The 20020-nt window shown below is 37.8% G+C and overlaps 1 protein-coding gene across 1 annotated transcript in view; it reads left to right on the top strand.

The window, feature by feature from the left end:
* Window positions 1–10131: 10131 nt before the first annotated feature.
* Window positions 10132–20020, top strand: part of LOC306850679 (rap guanine nucleotide exchange factor-like 1) — a 44981-nt gene continuing 35092 nt past the window's right edge. The window contains exon 1 of the mRNA XM_079386468.1: window positions 10132–11215. Coding sequence (XP_079242594.1) covers window positions 10834–11215 — 382 coding nt within the window. The 5' untranslated portion in view covers window positions 10132–10833. The remainder of the gene's footprint in view (window positions 11216–20020) is intronic.

The following is a 20020-nucleotide window of genomic DNA, read 5'->3' as shown; positions in this document are numbered from 1 at the left end:
GGTAAGAATGTATGGAAGGCTGACGGGGCCAAAAGTCTATAAAAAGAACGTGTGAAATCTGACCATATCAGCACACACTGTTTGTCTGCGTTAACTCAACACATAGCAGCCAATGAGGTTACTGTATTGGAGACTATATTTGCATGTGTCTAGATGGCACGTTGGTATTTATGTATACAACACATCAGGCCTCATGTTTATTCATGAAGGATGTTATAAAGGTACACTTAAATGCATGTATGCAAACATCAGACATGATGTTCTTTTTAGTCATTTAATTCAACGTTTTTTCTCAGGTGAAAACCCTCAATTTACATTGTAACATTAATTAATTTACTCTAGCAGAGTTGATATGAGTCAAACAATGTTGCAATAAGCTAAAAGAAAGAATTAATATGTGGGTAAATTTGCTTTAAAGGGCTCATGAACTGTGAAACCAAAATTCCCTTGATCTTTTGATACATAAGAGGTCACTGTACTATAAACACATCCTGTAAGTTTCAGAACACAAATCTTTCTCGTTAGTCTAAAAACAACTCATATTGAAGCCAATCTGCCAAAACAACAGCTTGTGGAATGTCCGGCTCTATTATAGTGTGGATAAACTCCGCCTATGCAGAAGATGATCAACGCCTGCTTCTACATCACTGCCTGTTCAGCCCCACCTGCCGATTCGCACATGTAGTGTTTACGAGAGAGGCAAATGCAGATCTATGCAGAAACCAAACAATAAAGATAGCTCTGAAGACAACAAGATGCTGTGCAGTGCCAAGTTTTGGGAAAAAAACTGTCTTTGGCATTGCCTTCCTTCTGATCCCAACATTAGGAAAGAGTGGATGAACTTTATTTTTAATGAAGACCCAGATCCCATCACTAAGAACTTGGTCCTTTGTTCACTTCATTTTACCGTGGATTCATTCACAAACAAGGCACAATTCGACGTGGGATTTTCAGAAAGACTGAAACTAAAAGACGATGCTGTGCGACTATATTGGATTGGTAACACGTACTGCAGGAACATGGTGAAAACTGATGCCTTAACACGGCCAGTTTGTGCATGTCTACACATACAAAAGACTCACGTTCAAAACTGACAAACAGCACGTGGTGACATAGTGAAATTTCAAGCGTAAACACTTTTGGCCCTGTTTGCCTTCCATAAGAGTGAACCACTGTCCTCTTCAATTCATTTGAATCATTTTCTGTCACCATTTGGCCGTTTCCCACTCAAATGCTAAAACTACTGTTTATAAAATGTGTGGTGTTTCTGTGACTGTCCAACACGTGAATATGAGGCATGCGACTGGGTGTGTGCTGTTAAGCATCTAGCTGTTGTATTCTTGCACTGCATCATTTCACACTGCACAAGTTTGTCCTGCTTCTGAGCAGGGTTTCATAACCCTGGCCCTCGGTAAAAATGTGGTGTTAACTCTGCTTCTAAATAACAAACATGAAATGTCCCTCTATCCTGGGCTAAAAGCAGGATTTAGAATGATGATAGGGTTAAGCGCAGTGTAAAAAGCCATATAGAGGCCAAAATATTAAAGAGACTTTGCAGTTGGCTCTTTTTTTTTTTTTACTGTGTGCAGCCTTCGTAACACCCTAAAAATCACTTCAGTAACCACTTAGCAACACCTTGCTATCATTTAGCACAGGAAAGCACAATCCATATTTTCAAACCATGTAAAAATCAAGATTATAAAGTTTTTTCAGCCCTCTCTTCTTGTTTTATCTAGCCACGCCAACTCTTCCACTGACAGCAACCCACATTCATAAAGCATGTCTATTCATCTGTTATGTATGGAATCTCTCTCATTTTGTCTCTCTGGAGCAGCGGTGACTTGCACAGACTAGCCAAATGTGATTAGGTCTCAGGTTCTGAAGGGTCCCTTTTAATTTTGTTTTTTTGGCTGGACAATAAGCCTTGATATATTTCCAGCCAGACCGATGCAGTGTTTACAAACACACTCTCAGCAATGCTTTCCCACAGCACATGAAGGATGCTGATCATGTGGCTGAATTTGTTTGTACGCTGCATCTGAGTTCACTGAAACGTGACCTGATTTATGGCTTCAGGCCGCAGATGACCTGCACAAACCTGACACGCGTCACAGATTCTTTTAGAGTCACAAGCCCAAACTCATTCCAAGATGTCATGCAGTAAATACAATGTAGGACCTCATTGCTTAAAGATTCTTATTATTTTTCTGATCAACATCCAGTTCATTTTTGCTTTTGTTCTGAATTAAAGATTTGGGCAAATTTCTATTAAATTCTATTAAAATGAATAAAAAATGTATAACGTTTAACAGAAATATTAAACAGCATAACTGTTTTTTTTTTAGCATTGACAGTAATAATAAATATTTCTGAAGTATCATGATGTGACACTGAAGACTGGAGCAATGGCTGCTTAAAATTCAGCTCTGTCATCACAGCAATAAATTACATTTTAAATATATTAAAACAGTTATTTTAAATTGTAGTAATATTTCACAAAATTATAGAATTTTTGAGCAAGCAAACAAACAAACAAATAAATGCAGCCTTGGTGAGCATGAGAGACTTATTTCAAAAACATAAAAAAATCGTACCAACCACAAACTTTTGAACACACATATATTCTCCACACTTCTCAGTTTTGTAATTCATTGGGGGAAAAAAACGTCATATTGATTTAGAACTGCACAAGGGTGAATAACAGCATTTTCATTTTTGCTCAGACATTTCCTTGAACGACAGTTCATGAAAGAATTTAGCTACGGATGAATCTTTGTAAACTATAGAAAAAGTGACCCTAAACTGAACTCAAACTTTGGATCCAGAAAGACTGAAGAACCCAGAAAAAAGCCATCTTAAAAGTTCTGCTGCCCTAAATTTGACACACATTTAAAACTCAGGAAGTCTGCACAATTAGCGAGCCTTTTTTAAAAGCTTTTGTCACCCATGCATTTTTAATGTTTACTTTGGCGGCCTCTGCATATTTCACAGTGTCTCTGCTCTCATCCTTTGTTTTGTATTAGAGATGCACATGGGCGAGGTGGGGCCTCCCCCTCTGGCGTCTTTGTGGAGTGACAGTAACCAAACAAAGCCCCCTGTCTCTCAGGGTGATGTCATTTTGGGTCCCCATCCCCCAGCATGGGCCAGGGGTATGTGTTTGTATGTGGGTGTCATTAAACTTTCGCATGATTCATGGGAGCTGTTTGAAAGCATCCATGCATTGAGACGAATGATGTGTGTGTATAATGAGAAGTGTGTGTGTATCATGCTCGAGTAAAGATGCTCACTCATACAAACTCATCAAAAGTGACTCAGACGTCTGAGACCCATATACGCTGTCATTTCTTTTGATTGATTTTCTCTCTTTTCTTTTCCTCACTTTCTTTGTTCATGGTGTATTTTTCTCACACTCTCTTCACAGCTGAGAGCAGCACCGAGGTGTGATATCACAGCCAATGAAATTGCTTTAACCTGCATGCATCCCTAGGTGAACGCAAGAGAGACTGTGTCTAATGTGCTGTTGTTCCATTTAAGTATACTTGACTTATACTTAGAAAAAGTCTATATATGTATGAGCTATACTATAGCTAAACACACACACACAAACAACAGATGCTTCCACATGTAATCTAACACGATCATCAGACATAAAACTGTGTTACGTAATAAAATGATGACCAAGCTTTGGGGTGTTGATCGACATCTACCTTTTGATTATCATTCTGAATCCAATTCATAGTCTTTTTTCAGCTTTTTGTTCAAAATGTTGTTTATTTCTTTATTTTTTATTCATGAAACTTACCCACATTCAAGTGTTTAAAAAAGAATGCATGAAGCTAGAATAAAATGTTTTTGTTTATAAGATATTCTGTTCTTTCTTTTGATGTTTTGTATGTTCAGATATTCAAATGACAAAATATATACAAATTAATGGGGATATATTGGTATACTTAAAGTATGATGTAAAGTTCACTTAAAGAAACTTACGAGTATACTTGCAGTATTAAACTAGTAGTTTACTGAGACTATACTTCAAAGTGTACTAAAAATGCTACTACAAGTATTTAATTAGTAAACTGTCAGTATACCTAGAAGGTCACTTTTAGTATAGTTGCAGTACAAGCTAAAAACTTTGATGTAAACTAGTTGTGTACTCAAAGTTTACTACTGTTATACTTAAAAGTATACTTTTATATACTAGAAAGTGGGCCAATTTAGTCCTAAGGAGTATTGAAAAATAATTGTTTCAACTAAAAAAATTTTGTTACCCAGCTGACTTAAAATTTTTAGTTTAGTCGACTAAAAATATTACTAAATATTTACTAAACTAAACATAATTAGGCAGCGGGGTAACAAATTATTTTAAGTTGAAAACTTTTTTTTTTTTTACAGTGTAGTATACTTACAAGTATGCTACTAGTACACTGATATTTGTATACTTACTACATAAAGTATACTTAAAAATATACTTGAACTTTATTTAAGTATACTTAATAAAATAAACTTGAAGTATACTACTTTTTGGTAAGGGCTGATTTGCAAGCAAATCTTTTCTATAAGCCCTTTCTATTAGTGAATCAAACACATGCATTGTGACAAGTCAAGTCTGATTTTTTGATTTTGTGAGTTATTTTTAGTGAATCAGACACATAATCAGTGAATTCTAATTTTTGTGCGAGTAACTCTCGCACTGGTTCTTTTTAGTGAATCAAAAACATAGGGCACAACCAGTGGAATCCGATTCTTGAGCAAATTGCTGTAATTAGCAGGTTCTTTTTAGTGCATAAAAACATAAAATACATTCTTGAGCGAATGACTCTTTTGAGAGGGTTGTTTTTAGTGAAATATGCACAGACCGCACGAGCAGTGAATTCTGAATTTTGTGAAAATGACTCTCACATCGGTTCTTTTTAGTTAAAAGGGACAGTTCATTAATTACTCATCCTCATGTTGTTTCAAATAAAATAATGACTTTATATAACAATTATTCTCCTCCGCAGAGGAAAGCATTTTGTTTCTAGTGACACTAGCATTTCTAGTGACACTTCCCAAACGACGCAGAGCTAAATGATGCTTTAAGCCTGAGGATCACAGTGAAATATAATATGTTTGAAATGTTTTTGATAATGTTCTTCAGGGGTCATATTACCATCTTAATCTGCCAGACCAACTGAGGGTGTCTGCTCTGGGATAAGACAAACGGCTTTCCTCCTTATGATGTGTTTGGATGTGTACGGGTATCAGGGATGAGAAGGGGGGGTTTCTGTATCATAGTGCTTGAAAGTGGGTCTGTTTAATGAGTTAAAGATAATCTCCTTACGGCATAAATAGTCCACACACACACACACACACACACACACACACACACACACACACACACACACACACACACACACACACACACACACAGACAGACACAGACACACACACACACACACACACACACAGACACAGACACACACACACACACACACACACACACACACACACACACAGGTCCTGTACTCTAGAGGCCTAAAACATTCATCTTAGCTTCTGTGTGTATAAAAGAGTGAGTGTGTGTCCACATGAGAGGCTTCTGTCTGGATTTGAAGGGGTTCTCAATCTAGTCTAATGTGTGTGAATATTGGACATGATTGATCTATTGTTTATTGTGAAACAAAAGGCTGAATGTCTCAGACTAAGGACATTAACATTTTGTTGTGTTGATTTGTCCGTATAGGCTTTTTTTTTCACAATGCAGAATGACAACATAGTGAGCTTGTGCACTAGTGCTTGTGTGTTTGCGTTGTGTACGATAACGCATGGCATAAGGATGGCGTTGTGACAGCATGGAGGGGTGGGGGGATTTATTTAATGAGTCATCGCAGATGTGAGCTCTGTTCTCCTCCAGGGCAAGTGCGTTAGGCTGTTGAGGTCATCCATCATCTGCGTGTGTGTGTGGGTTTATGTATCCACGAGGACTGGTGGGCTTCACTGCCAGGCAAATATATTAGAGAGTCATGTTCAGTACAATGACAAATATGCTTATAGAATTACCTTGGTAATGACTTTGCTCGCTTTTGTGGAAATACTGCTCTGTTTTTGTTGGATTTCTAAGAGGAAACTGATACAATTATACAGATACAAAAGATTTTATAGGTAGGGATAGATAAAATCTAATGCTATATTGGCCAGTTGCATCCTTTTTTAAAATTATGAACATAAATATAATAAAGCTGACATTTGAAATAGATAATATTAGGAATTTTTCACTCAAATAAAAAACAGTAAACACCTTTTCTATGCCAGTTTATCGTTTTTACCTCATGTTCTGATGCCTACCGAATAAAGCTGTAAGCGTAAAAACCTACTGTTTATATACACTGAATTTTTTTTTTTTTTGAGAACTTGCTAGAAAGCTTCACAATTAATTACAAAGAAATAACAAGCAACACATTTAACTACACATGACATTTTGAAGAATAAGGACTGTGCCACTATTTTGTTGTTTTATTTTAAAACTGAAAACATTTTTTTTACAGTGTATGTGTCACTATATGTATATATTTTTTTATAATTTGTATATGAAATATAAAAAGACCAATATACAGTATGTGACCCTGGACAAAAAAACAGTAATATGATTCAAATTTTCGAAATTGAGATTTATACATAATCTGAAAGCTGAATAAATAAACTTTCCATTGATGTATGGTTTGTTAGGACAATATTTGTCCGAGATACAACTATTTGAAAATCTGGAATCTGAGGGTGCCAAAAAAATCTAAATACTGAGAAAATCGCCTTTAAAGTTGTCCAAATGAAGTTCTTAGCAATGCATATAACTAATCAAAAATTAAGTTTTGATATATTTACGGTAGGAAATTAAAAAATATCTTTATGAACATGATCTTTTCTTAATATCCTAATGATTTTTGGCATAAAAGAAAAATCAATAATTTTGACCCCTACAATGTATTTTTGGCTTTGCTACAAATATACCCCAGCGACTTAAGACTGGTTTTGTGGTCCAGGGTCACATATGTCTGTTTTTAATCATAAAAATGGCATAATATGTCTATACATTCCTAATTTTGATATTCATGTCACTCCCAGTTGCAGGACCTCACCTGGCTTTAGAGTTAATTTATTTAAGGGTTCATTACCCCTAAATTCTCCTGCTGAGAGCACAGAAAACATTGTATAGTCATTTGCACCACTTTGATGATTGTTGTTGTGGGGGTTCTTGTGATGAAGTCATAGACTGTGCATGCTAACATCATGTCTGTCATCTTCAGAGAAGGTCATATGACTAAACGGCATGACAAACACTTGACTGTGTCATTCTTTTGACATCCACATCTGACAGCGGGCCTAATGCAGTGTACTTCCTCATACAGGAGGCCACAGAAACCTCAGAGGTAGAAGTGGGATTAAGCGAGGGATGATCTGCGGAGAGATAAGCAGGGAGAAGCCACTAACCAGGGGACTTACTAGAGTAGATAAGTGTATAAAATTGGAGAGAATGAGTGTGTTTGTTATTTCTGTGACCAGCGGATGACTGCAGTGGTTCACTCGATGTGTGATTTCCACTTCCCTGCAGCATGGTTTCACTCTCATTTCCATGGTGACAATGAGGGCCTCTACTGACGCAGAGCTAAATTTATACCAGCGGCGCTTTTTTACGGCCTGCAGTTTTGAACTTGCAGACATGGCCGAGTGAAATCACACATATTGCTCAAAATTCAAAAGGATCATATGCGATGTAGCTAAAGTGCATTTCACCCTGCCTAACTTCAGCACATTTGTCTGTGTGATGTCACAGAGGGCAGAAATACCCATTCTGTGGTTTTGCAGTGCACAGTCATCACATATGATGAGTGGAAGAAGAGTTCAACTGACCTTTAAAAGAAAAGTTAACCAAAAAATGCCTGGCAAGTTGTAGATGAGATTAGAAAAATGTAGCATTATGTCACCATTGGAGTTAAACAGCTGATAAAAACATCACAATAATCAAGTAATCCACATGATTCTAGTCATCACTTAACATCTTGTGAAGCAAAAAGCTGCTTGTTCGTAAGAAACAAATCCATCAAAGCATTTTAACTTTATATTTTCACTTCTAGTTAAAATACCAGTCTGTAATTCATTATAACACTCCCTCCAATAAAAAAAAAAAAATCCCCTTTTGTCCTCTCATATCAAAATATCCAGTGACATATTTCACATATATCAGTAGTTCTGGTCTGTTTTCGCTTGTGAATGGTGCTTGATCTGTGCATATTTCCTGATTCAGAAAAGACAACTTTTCACTGGAGAAAGCAATATTATGGATGGAGGACTCATATTTTAGCCAGAAGCAATGATTTGACATTCAAATTGTCAATTGTCTGGATTTAGGTTTTTACAAACGTTGAGCTTTTCACTTCACAAGGCATTAACTGATGGACTGGGGTGGTGTGAATTACTTGTGGATTACTGTGATGTTTTTATCAGCTGTTTGAACTCTCATTTTGACGGCATCCATTCACAGCAGAGGATGGTGAGCAAGTAAAGTGATGCTACATTTCTCAAAATCTGTTCCAATGAAGAAAAAAACTCATCTACATTTTGGATGGCCTTTTAGTAAAAATTCATACTATTCTTTGATTATTGCTGTGCAAGATAGCTAACATAAGATTTAGTTTTACGCAATATTTTATTTGTTTTGTGAGTTTTATTACACATACTGGTAATGCTATACAATAATCATTTCTTTATGTGTTTTATAAACCACATATACCTCATTCATTTTTCAAAATAGCAGATTAACCACATTTGCATTTGCTATTAAGTAGATTAACCACATTTGGTTTCAATTCCCATATGTTAAAATTATCCTGTATTCAGTTAAGTGCCCAGCATATAGTGCAGTCACCGGAACCCATATTTACCCCTCATAGGTGTCTTGGGATACTATTTCCTGACAGACGTTTGAACAAGACACCATGCATGGACAACTAAATGTAATTTAATACTGATAAAGTTGCTTACCCTATTGGCTCACAACTATAACCCACTGGTACCTTGACCAGGCCCGAGGTCTGATGGTGTCTGTGCATGTCTCCTAATAAGTGCCTTTGATTAAAGACTCTTAAATGCAGTGTGTGTCCTCATGAAGTGGTTGTGGAGGAGATAACTCCTTTTTGTGCTTTCCAGCTGGGCAATTTGAAACCATACAGCTGGCCAACTGTAGACCTAAATGAGAACAAGACACATGCCAACTGCAACTGATACAGCGCAGACCTTTAGTCTCAGGTTCCTCCTTAATGAAGAATGTTTGTTATCTTTATGTTTTATAACGTCTATGCAAAATGTTTCTTTTTTTACTTTTTTAATTCTATTTTGCACTTTTTTATTATTTGTTTTATTTACACAACATGTCCACTGTTATAGAACTAATGCCAATGCACAAAACATTCTTTGTCATTCCTTACAAAAATGTACACACTTTTAAAAATAAATGTTCCCAAGGGGTGTTTTTGCATTTTGACCAGAACCATTCTGGATTCCCCAAAGAAGCTTTCAGTGAATAGTTCTGAAAATATATATTTTTTTCTAAGTGTGAAGACCAATTTAATGATCTAAAGTACCTTTTCCACTATAAATAAATTTTTGTGCAATGGGAAGTTTCCGTGAGTGTTAAAGGGTCTTCATGGAACTACAGATGCCAATAAAATAACCATATTAGAAATACAACAGTTTTTATTAGCTTACGGTACAGTAGATATTATTTGTACTACTACTAAATATTAATTTGAACAGTTTAGGGGTAATAATACCCTTTTAACTAATTTAATCTGTTGCATATACATATTGCAATAAATGCAACACATAACACAAATAACAAAGTGGCATTGTTACCAATAAAGTAAACAGTTGAACAATTCTTCAATATTTCGATGCCATGTATAATGTCACATTTAGTCGAGGATGATTAAAACAAATGGAAACGCGTCTTCAAATACTCAGTCTTTGTGGGTTCTTCGGCGGCTATATGATCTTGCGACTGCAATTGCTGCGATTCAAAGCAATATCTCCTGACACCACCAATAACAAACACGCACTCAGCTGCAGAGAGGCGGGTGGAGAGAGAGAGAGAGAGAGAGAGAGAGAGAGAGAGAGAGAGAGAGAGAGAGAGAGGTGTGTAGTCTGTACTGTATGTGAGAGCGACGGAGCGCAGTATTTGTGCGGACTCGAGGCGCAGAGACACTCGTTACCGTGAGAGAAAAATAAATACGGATTCCACTGAACCGGTCAGATACCTCCAGACGCGAAATCCTCATCAGCATCGACTCGTGTTTCCTTCAGACCTGCTGCGGAAGAGACGATTCATTTATGTGGTCCAGCACCTTGGCAGAGACTGATTTATATATATATATGCATATGCACTATTAAGATAGCCTATACCTGCTGCTGTTTTCATCTTTTGCGTCTGATTATTCGTCTAATTAACTCATCGATCACGGCTTCGTTGACAGTGGCAATGGTAGTAGTACACACATAGCCTTCTTCTCGAGCTGAAGGACTGCAGTGGTTTCCCTGGGATACGTTTGGGTTTTTTTCTTAGCGTAGTAAGGACTCGATCAGCATCCACTTGTGTACCGGGGACACTGAACATGGCCGTGTTTTATTCTTGACACCTTAACACAAACGGAGAAGAATTTCTTCAGGCGTTTTCCAAACCGCGCTGGGATCCAGCATTATCCGGCTATGATGTAGACGCTCACGTCCATACGGTCATCATCAGTGTTCATTATTGAGTATTAATTAGGATCAACCCAGGGCCTTCTTGCGATTTCTGTCATCAAAATGCCGGCTGGAATGAAGCCTCTTGAAAAATTCTTGAAGAAACAGACCAATGCGCTCACTCGGGCGGGTGGTTTTGGGGAGAAGGCCACCGGCACCGGGGCATCCAGGCGGCGGGCCAGCCTGTCCCGCGTGGTGCCGTTCTTCAGGGAGACGTCTCCCGAGAGCGGCCCGGCGAGGGAGGTGTTCAGCCCGGAGACCGAAGAAGCGCCGTGCTGGCCCTCCGCTACTGCGGATATCAGGAGTCCGTCGCTGTCCAGCGACGAGCAGAGCTCCGAGGCGAGTCTGGACACGAACTGGACCCCGCTGCCCGCGGACACCGCGGAGAACCTGACGCTGGCGCTGCTGGACAGCGTGGCGGGAAAGCGGTACACCACCTGCACAGGTGAGACGAGTCCACACGGATCATGCTCCACTCACACATCCTCTCGGGCGGATCTTTGAAGAGCAGGTCGTTTGCTGTAGTAGCCTATATTGTAACAGCGTTTCTTTGCGCTATGGCGCACCGGTGGGTTACAATAATAATCTGGCTGTCGCGATTTTTTCGCTATTATTGTGCACTTTAAATTATCTTTCTCTTTATTTTAATATTCACGCGATGCCGTATAATTTTAGTGCGCGGATTGCACGAATGTGACGAATTTTAGCGCAGACATCATTAATCTAGGCTCCTGCATAATATTCTACCTACGCACCAAATTTGTTTACGAAGCCTATACATATGATTTCCAGCAAGTTTAATGTGAATAAGTACCCTAACTTTTTCACAAGATGTGTTTAGTATGTTTACAAAGAAAGAGACATGAACAAATAGCCTCCATCGCGAATCGCTATGATGTTTTTTGGGAATTTGCTGGATCAAATCTCCCAATCACGATAATGCTGAGTTAGGCTACTCAATAACTTTTGATTTTTAAAAGATTTTTAAATTGTTGGCCGTTTTGTCACGTCTTGTAAATGTCATGCCACAAACTGTTTTTAAGATGCTAAAAACAAACAAACAAACAAACAGAAACCCCCAAAAGTTAAAACTAAAATCAACATGAATGTGGTGCTTTGGAGTTAATTATATTTAACAAGAAAAAATGCAAAGCATTAATTTTATTTAAATGTACTTGATTAAAGTGTGAAAAGTGGGTGTGTCAAACCAGAATGGAACCAGACTTTAAAGTTGGAATAAATATAACCAAGCTGACTTCCTTAAATCTTCTCGCCTCACAGCTGCATTTTCGGGAAAACCTGTGCTGTGTAAACAGAATCACACTTGACAACTAGTTGTCTGTTATGTAATATAATGCAGTAGCACTTCTGTTATTTACTTAAGTCACTATCCCTATGGTTACAGATGTTAGTCACTGCTATAATTAGTTCATACAGACAGTATTTGGGCCATATGAACAGTTTGAGGTTCACACCATTGAGGAAAATAAATCTGGTTGTAGCCATGATTATATGATCTATAAATGCATTTCATTGCCTCTTTGCTTCACAGAAATGTGGCTCGGCAGTGGACCACTGTATTCTAGCCAGGCAGTCAAGGCTAGTCGTAAACCTTGAGTTTCATTGAGCACTGACAACATTTAAAAGGTCACATCAAAAGGTCACAAATAGTGATGCCATAAAACAAAGTGCTTTCACATTTGTCAATAACAGACCCAATCACTAAATGAGGAACTGGCTGGGGAATATCTTCAAACAGGGCGGTGCTAGGGTATTTCCTTGGCTATGACAAAGCTTATGTCAAGAGAATGAAAATATAAAATGTTTCCATTGTGTCTTTCCTCAAATTGGTGTTATGGATGTTTCATGAACCGACAAGCCTCTGCCACCCACACCTGACACCCACAAACAGCACTGAGCACCTGTATGCAGAAAACACCAGGAACGAATCAATTCCTGTTCCAAGTGAGGGGATTTCTATTGTAGTGTCAGACAAAGGACGCTTTACAGGGAAATGACAAACTGTTGTGATGGGAATGGGGTGTCTTTAACAAGTGCATACATGCTACCTGTTCCTGTAAATCCCAGGACTTTTATGCTATGAAGAATGGCTCTCCCACACATTCATTGGCAGTGATGCTTTGCAGCCACAGTGCAGCAGTTCGCACTGCACATGTGCATTAGAGTGTTTTTGTGAAGTAACCATGGAAACTGGAGGGATTTCGACAGTATGCCGGTGCATAAAGAGAGAATTATGCTTGATGTGAAATCGATGGCCAGACGGTCCATTTGCTTTGGTTCAATGCGTTATTAGGATATGCAGTTACTAATAAAATGTCCCGTTTTTATAGACAAGGTAAATTCATGATGATGGATATATATATATTTTTTGAACTGTTCTACCTGTGTGAATAGCAGAAAGGTGAGGAAATGTTTATACGCACATCAAGGTAAATTGAGCTAGACTGTGTGTAATAAAGCAAAAGCTAAAAACCCAGAGGCATTTGAAGGACATGCAGGATTTTGCATCAAAACAATTTGTAAATGTGGCTTGAAATATTACACTAATGATTCAGAATCAAAAGTTCTCTCAACATGCTTAATTTCTTTTCAAAACACGTGAGCCCTTGATAACCTATAAACCGAAGCCTCGACCTAAACTGTCATTCATTTTGGACACTTGAGAGCTCATGTCTCTTTCTCTGTTGGAGGCAATTTTAAGTAATTTATCTTGAACTCTGCTAATCTAGAACAGATCAGAGAGATTAAAATTTTATGTCACAGACTGAGACATTTGGTCTCATTCTCAACCTGTTTTACTTTTTTTATGTGAAGGGGGATGCCTTGCCTCTAGATAAAACTGACATTTTCTATCTGCAGTTTGTCATTATTGAGACCCGGGAATTTTTGAAAAAGTGCCACTAATCCTGGATTAGCCAACAATGGGCTTGCAATTTGTCTCATCTAGTGTTGTTGTCCATGGAGTGACTGTGGATTACGGACTGAGGGAAGTCCACTGATCCAGGGTCAAGAGGTAACACACTGAAATAAGACACTGCTGGCATATCAGTCTTGATGCACAGTCAGTTCATCAGCGTTAAGACAAACAGCCCAGCTGTTGAACGAATGAGTAACTGTAGACAGATGCACTTTGTAGATGCTTTTACATTTTGGATGCCATCTTTGCAAGTTAAAATGACTTTGAAATAACCTATACATAAAAATAAGGGTTCCATATGCCATAGAAGAACCTTTCAGTGATTACCAATGTATGAAGAACATTTAAAAAAAATTAAGAACATTTTGTCTAGTATAAAGAGCCATTTGTGCAATAGACAGATTCCATGGATGTCAAAGGCTTTTCCTGTAAACATCAATGCCAATTAAAAAACGTAATTTTTTAGGCTGTATATACTTTTATTATCTGTATATCTTGGGTTTTATATTTGGAATCCAGGATTCTCAGGAACCTAATTTAGTGCTCTTCCAAGACAACACACCTACAAAACAGCTTTATCTCTGGAATGTGCACGGACACCTCATGAATGTGTGTAATGACTGCAGTGTGTAATGGAGTGTTTCGGTAGGGCTCATTGAATCCAGATTAGCAAGTTGATCATTACATAACTTTGTTTACCTTTAGCCCTTCCAGTTGTGAGCCAGAGGCAACAGTAGTTCTGTTGGCTGGCGTGTCAGAACAAAGTTCCAGTGGGCAGGGCAAGAGCAGTGTAATGGCTATGTGATTCATTAGTGGTGGTGGTTGCCAATTTTTGGGAAATTTTCTTCCACTTTTACGTGCCGTGGGGAGTGGCTTGTACCGTCATGCGTTAATGTTTTTGATGAAGTGTTTTTGCTGTCAACAAAAATGTCCTATTGTGTGATGGTAATGGTTTTGTTTATTAAAAGGTTTGGAATGTTAACATGCTAGTTCAGGTTGCCCCTCCTGGAAGATGATGTAACTACACCTTTTGACTGCAATGGACACTCTTAAAAATAAAGGTTCCAAAAGGGTGTTTTCACAGTGATGCCATAGAAGAACCATTTTTGGTTCCAAAAAGAACCTTTCCGTGAACAGTTCCTAAATCAACCATTTTGAAGAATATTTAAAAAATCTGAAGAACCTTTTTTTGACTATAAAGAACCTTTCTGCATTTGAAAGGTTCCATGGATATTCAAGGTCCTTCACAGAACCATTGATGCCAATAAAGAACCTTTATTTTTAAGAGTGTACATCACATTGTCTTATCAATTAGTCAGTTGATTAACTGATTTAAGTTAACTGGTTCATTAGAGTCATACATTTGATAATCAGACTGCACAGTTTGCGCTGTGTGTTTTTGATTCACTAAAAATAATCGACTCAAATGAATCACTTTTTCAGGACAACTTGCATAATATGAGTCCTGATGCACAGTCAATTCATCAGCCTTAAGAGAAACAGCACAGCTGTTGACCGAATGAGTAACTGTAGACACATGCACTTTGTACATTTTGAATCACATTTTTGCAAGTGAAAATGTGAATTTAATGACTTTGAAATATTAAAACCCTAGTATATGTATTTCTGCTTAAAAATAATGGTTCCATATGCCATAGAAGAACCAATTTGGTTTCCCCAGAGAACCATTCAATGATTAGGCCTAGTTCGTAAAAGAAACAATAAGCTGTAAGAGTTTGATATGCATTTCACTTAAACGAACCGGTTTATTAGAGTCATAATTTTGCAAATCAGACTGCACAATTTGTGCTGTGTGATTTTTATTCATTAAAATAATTGACTCAAATGAATCACTTGTTTGGGACTCTGACAACTTGCATATCTGTCCTGATGCACAGTGCACCTATATGATTTACTGTAATTGGACTACCAGACTGATTGCGTTGTCTGCTTTGTGCTGTGATTTCACTCAAGTAGCGTCGTTGTGGCGTCACTGTATATCCACACAGGCGGAATAATGCATGTGGGGAAACCATGAACGAAGCCTAATGTCAATCTGTATTTTTAAATAATGAATGAAAATTCGTTCTCTGTTCCAGTCATACTCTTAAAAGCCTTTCACATCTCAAAATTGTTGGTAGTGAAGATTTGGTTCTGTGTGCGTTCTTGTGGTGTCAATCAGCATTTTCATGACGTAATTTTCCTGTGGTTCCACAGTGATGGCATTTGCAGCTCAGAAGATTGGCTCAAAAAGTTGTGTAGTTATATGCACAAAGATGTCTTCGGGTATTATTATATCTGATTTGCTTTTTCATCAAAAGCAAATGAAGGCATATGAAAATGTAGGTAGTCTCTGGACTGAGGCCTGGTTGTATAAGGACCACCGCACTCGCCATGTGCTGCTTTCCTGTGGGCCGAAACTATCCTGAGGGTGTTTTAAAGAATCTTCAGCAAGAGAGCAAGAGTGGAGAAATAAATAAATGCATGGAGGGAGGGAGAGAGAGAGAGAGTGAAGTGCATTCGGAGAGAGTGTATTTGTGTAGGAGGAATGCTGGCATTTTTTTTTTCTTTTGAAAAGAGTGAGGGATTAGAGTGGAATGGCTGCCCACTCACTGGCCTCCCTTTGCAAGGCTTTACATAACATCATGAGGAAAAGCGAGATATCTCTCTTTCGTTCTGAGTCTATCACCCTCTCGCCCCCCTTCTTGATCCTTAATGGTTAGCCCACTCATTGTGTGCTTATCCACGCACCTGGGCAGCGCTCTGCTGAAGAGCAGCTACGGTGTCCACTTCGACTTTGTGGTTTTTGAATATGTTTATTTTGATGTATGTTAATGCTGCAGAACTGATGTATTTGTGGAAGGGGTGGTAGTTTACAGTAGGGCATTTTCAAGTGCTTGTTATATTGTGTGATATATGTGACTCGTTTGCACTGTTCCCTCATAGGCAACTTTTGCCACAACTCAACACTCACTAAGCAAATAGAGCTCAGAGTTGATTCCAATACAGTTTGGCATTAGCTTGCAATGCTATTCTCTAAAAAGCAAAATCATTTTTTTTTATGCATTTGGTATATGCTTTTATATAAAATCACTTTTGCTGCATTAGTGTACACATTTGATCAGTTAATGCAAACCCATGGCCTTGTTTTTGCTACTGCAAAAATGTTTTAAGAACATTTTGCTAACGTTCCTGAACATTCTGATACCATTACTGGAAGAATGTTTGCTCATAACTTTGAGAGAACCTTGCCAGAACATTAGCACATCTGAGAATGTTCCCAAATGTTGGAGAAAATAGTTCATTTTAATTTGTATTGAACCTTTTAATCAATATTTTTACAGTGCTGCACGAAATATATTTAGAATCCACCATCTTGGACTTTTTCTCTGAGCTCGGCACAGTGCATTCTGGGATTGCCTTTGGATGCATGTAGTGCTGCCTCAGAATTAAGTGGAGAAACATATTTTTTTCCCAATAAATGTTTTTGGATGCTATTTTCTCCATGTTATGAAATGGATATTTGTGTGAGCATATTGGGTCCTCCTAGTCCTCTGTGTGAAGGAGCCTCTCTCAGTCTCAGCACCTGTTCACATGGCAATTGGCGCCTTCAGGTGTAGGAAGATGAGGTAAATGGAAGGAAGGAACAGAGGGAGAAGTGGAAAGCAAGTGTTAGAATTATGCAATGTCTTTTAGGGCACGTTATGAATTGAATTGGAAACATGTTGAGTGCAGGCTAAATTGCTCTTCGACGCCACTAGTAAAGTTTGTGAACCAACTCTTAAAGATTTTTTTAAATGTTTTAAAACGTTTTTATTATATATTTGTGTTTATATATATATATATATATATATAATTGCGATTGGTAAGATATCTACTTGAAAAAAAGTCTCCTATGTTCATCAAGGCTGCATTTATTTGATCAAAAATACAGTAAAAATAGTAATATTGTGAATTTTCTGTACAATTTAAAAATAATTGTTTTCTGTTTGAATGTATTTTAAAATGTAATTTATTCCTGTGTTGGTGAAGCTGATTTTTCAAAGTCTTCAGTGTCACATGATCCTTCAGAAATCTAATATGCTGATTTGTTGCTCAAGAAACACTTATTATTATTATTATTAATGTTGAAAACAGCCGTGCTGCTTAATATTTTTTTTGTGGAAACTGTGATAATGTTTTTTCAGGATGAATAGAAGAATTTTTGATGAATACAAAGTTTAAAAAACAGTATTTGTTGAGCCTTTACTGTCACACTTGATTAATTTAACGCATCCATCGATATATATATATGTGTGTGTGTGTGTGTTAATGTTCAATCCAAACCTAAGGAAAGTGCACAAGCAGTCCACTGTTGCTATGGTTACCTCATCAGATGAACGCTATTTTAGGTTGCGAGTGTCTATTTACCGCAAGGTGAAAATTCGTACTTATATTAACTTGCGATCTTACTTTTGTGGTTATTGACCACAAAACCCTGGTGACGTACATATATTCAAAACAAATCATCTTTTTGTTTTGACCTTCTTTTGGTGGGTCATGTCTTGTTTTAGGCATCATATTCCCTTTGCAAACCCCCATAATTCATGCCTTGATCTTACTGCAGAACACCACACTCTGGCTACATAGACACAGTTTTTGAAAGCGATTATAAGGCGCCACTTCTGATCTCTCTCTCTCTCTCTCTCTCTTTCTCTCTCCGCTCTTTTCATTCTGCATTACAAAAACAGCATTGCAGTCAGTGCAAGTCAGAGGCTGAATCAAACCATAGCAAATGCGCCACGTGACGCCCCTTTGAAGTGACAGCAGAGGTTGCTCTTTTTCACCACGCAGTTTGCACACTCAAACACACACATGCACACGCACACACAGATGGCCTCGAGCTCCCGGATCAGTGGCTTGACCGACAACCCTAATAACAGCCTGAAAACAGCCTCCTGCTTGCTAGAGAGAAGGATGTGATTAGCACACAGTGATCACTCCTACCAAGAAGCAGTCGCACATGGAAAGCCTCCTTCCGAAGCAGCTTACCAAAGAGGATACAGACCCTTCCAGCAGCTTCTCATGCTTTTAGATCACAGGGATAAACAGTATTGCAGAAAGCCATGAGCGTAGGGTGGAGTAATATCAATCACTGCATACTATAATGGCGATGAAGTTCATTCGTTTAGTTCTTTCACTCTAGTGGGCGATGATTATATACAGGACCGTTTAGAAACAGAGCCATTGAGGAGCTTTTAGCTTTGATGACCATCTTAATCAAATATGTGTTAGATGCTGTTTTGAAGTATTGGGGCCGTTCTTGCTGTGACGATAGGCTGGGTGTGTGATCTCTCTTCGCCTGCAGAAAAAAGAGCCATGGGAGGCAGAAAGTGACACATTTTTCATAAGAAAGTTTATGCGTATCTAGTGTTTTACAAACACAGGCTGGCTTGAGGATATTTACTATGTATATGGCATTGAAGTGTGTGATAACCTTTTAAAAACAACAGGACTTGACATTTTACCCAATTCTCTTTCTTAGTAAATGGTTTTATTGTTTATGATTCATCAGTGAACATTATAGGATATTTTTAATATCTTTATTGTTGTCACTGAAAATACAACTTTATGCAGCACAGAAATTACATTTCTGTTATATATGGCTGTATTTATTTACTTATTTATTTATTAAAGTTGTTTTCTATTTGAATATGTTTTTCAGCATAATTTTCAGCATCATTACTCCAGTCTTTAGTGTCACATGATCCTTACGAAATCAGTCTAATATGCTGATTTGTTGCTCTTTAAATATTTCGTATTATCAATATTGAAAACTGTTTGTTCAGGATTGTTTTATGAGTATAAAAAAATGTATTTGAAATAGTAAACGTTTGTAACATTAATGAAACTTTTCATGAATCCTAGCTGAAAAAAAGTGTTAATTTCTCTAAAAAATATTACTGACCCTAAACTTTGGAATGGTATACATACATTAGAGTCTGAATAAATGTTCATACCATCTTTGAAGAAATTATGTGATAAAACTGCACACATTCGAGTTCAATAAATGCTGTAAGAAAATTTGCAAAATGCCTCAAGTAATATCAGCCTCCAGCATTATTGCATAATTTGAGAGCTCGGTTCAACGGTTGTGCACATGTATAGCCAAACAAGGGTGCAAAGTGAATCCACTACCTCTGCTGTGGGTTTGGATTTGTTTGCATGGGTGTTCACTGATATTCTTGTTGAGATCTGTTGTGTCGTGCTTTCATGTGGGCACATCTTGGACTGATGTTGTCAAGCTATTAGAACTGCACCTCTCTCGTTTTC

Source organism: Barbus barbus (assembly GCF_936440315.1).
Source record: "Barbus barbus genome assembly, chromosome: 3".
Lineage (NCBI taxonomy): Eukaryota > Metazoa > Chordata > Actinopteri > Cypriniformes > Cyprinidae > Barbus > Barbus barbus.
The sequence above is the reverse complement of the archived record's forward strand: the minus strand, read 5'-3'. Positions and strand labels throughout refer to the sequence as shown.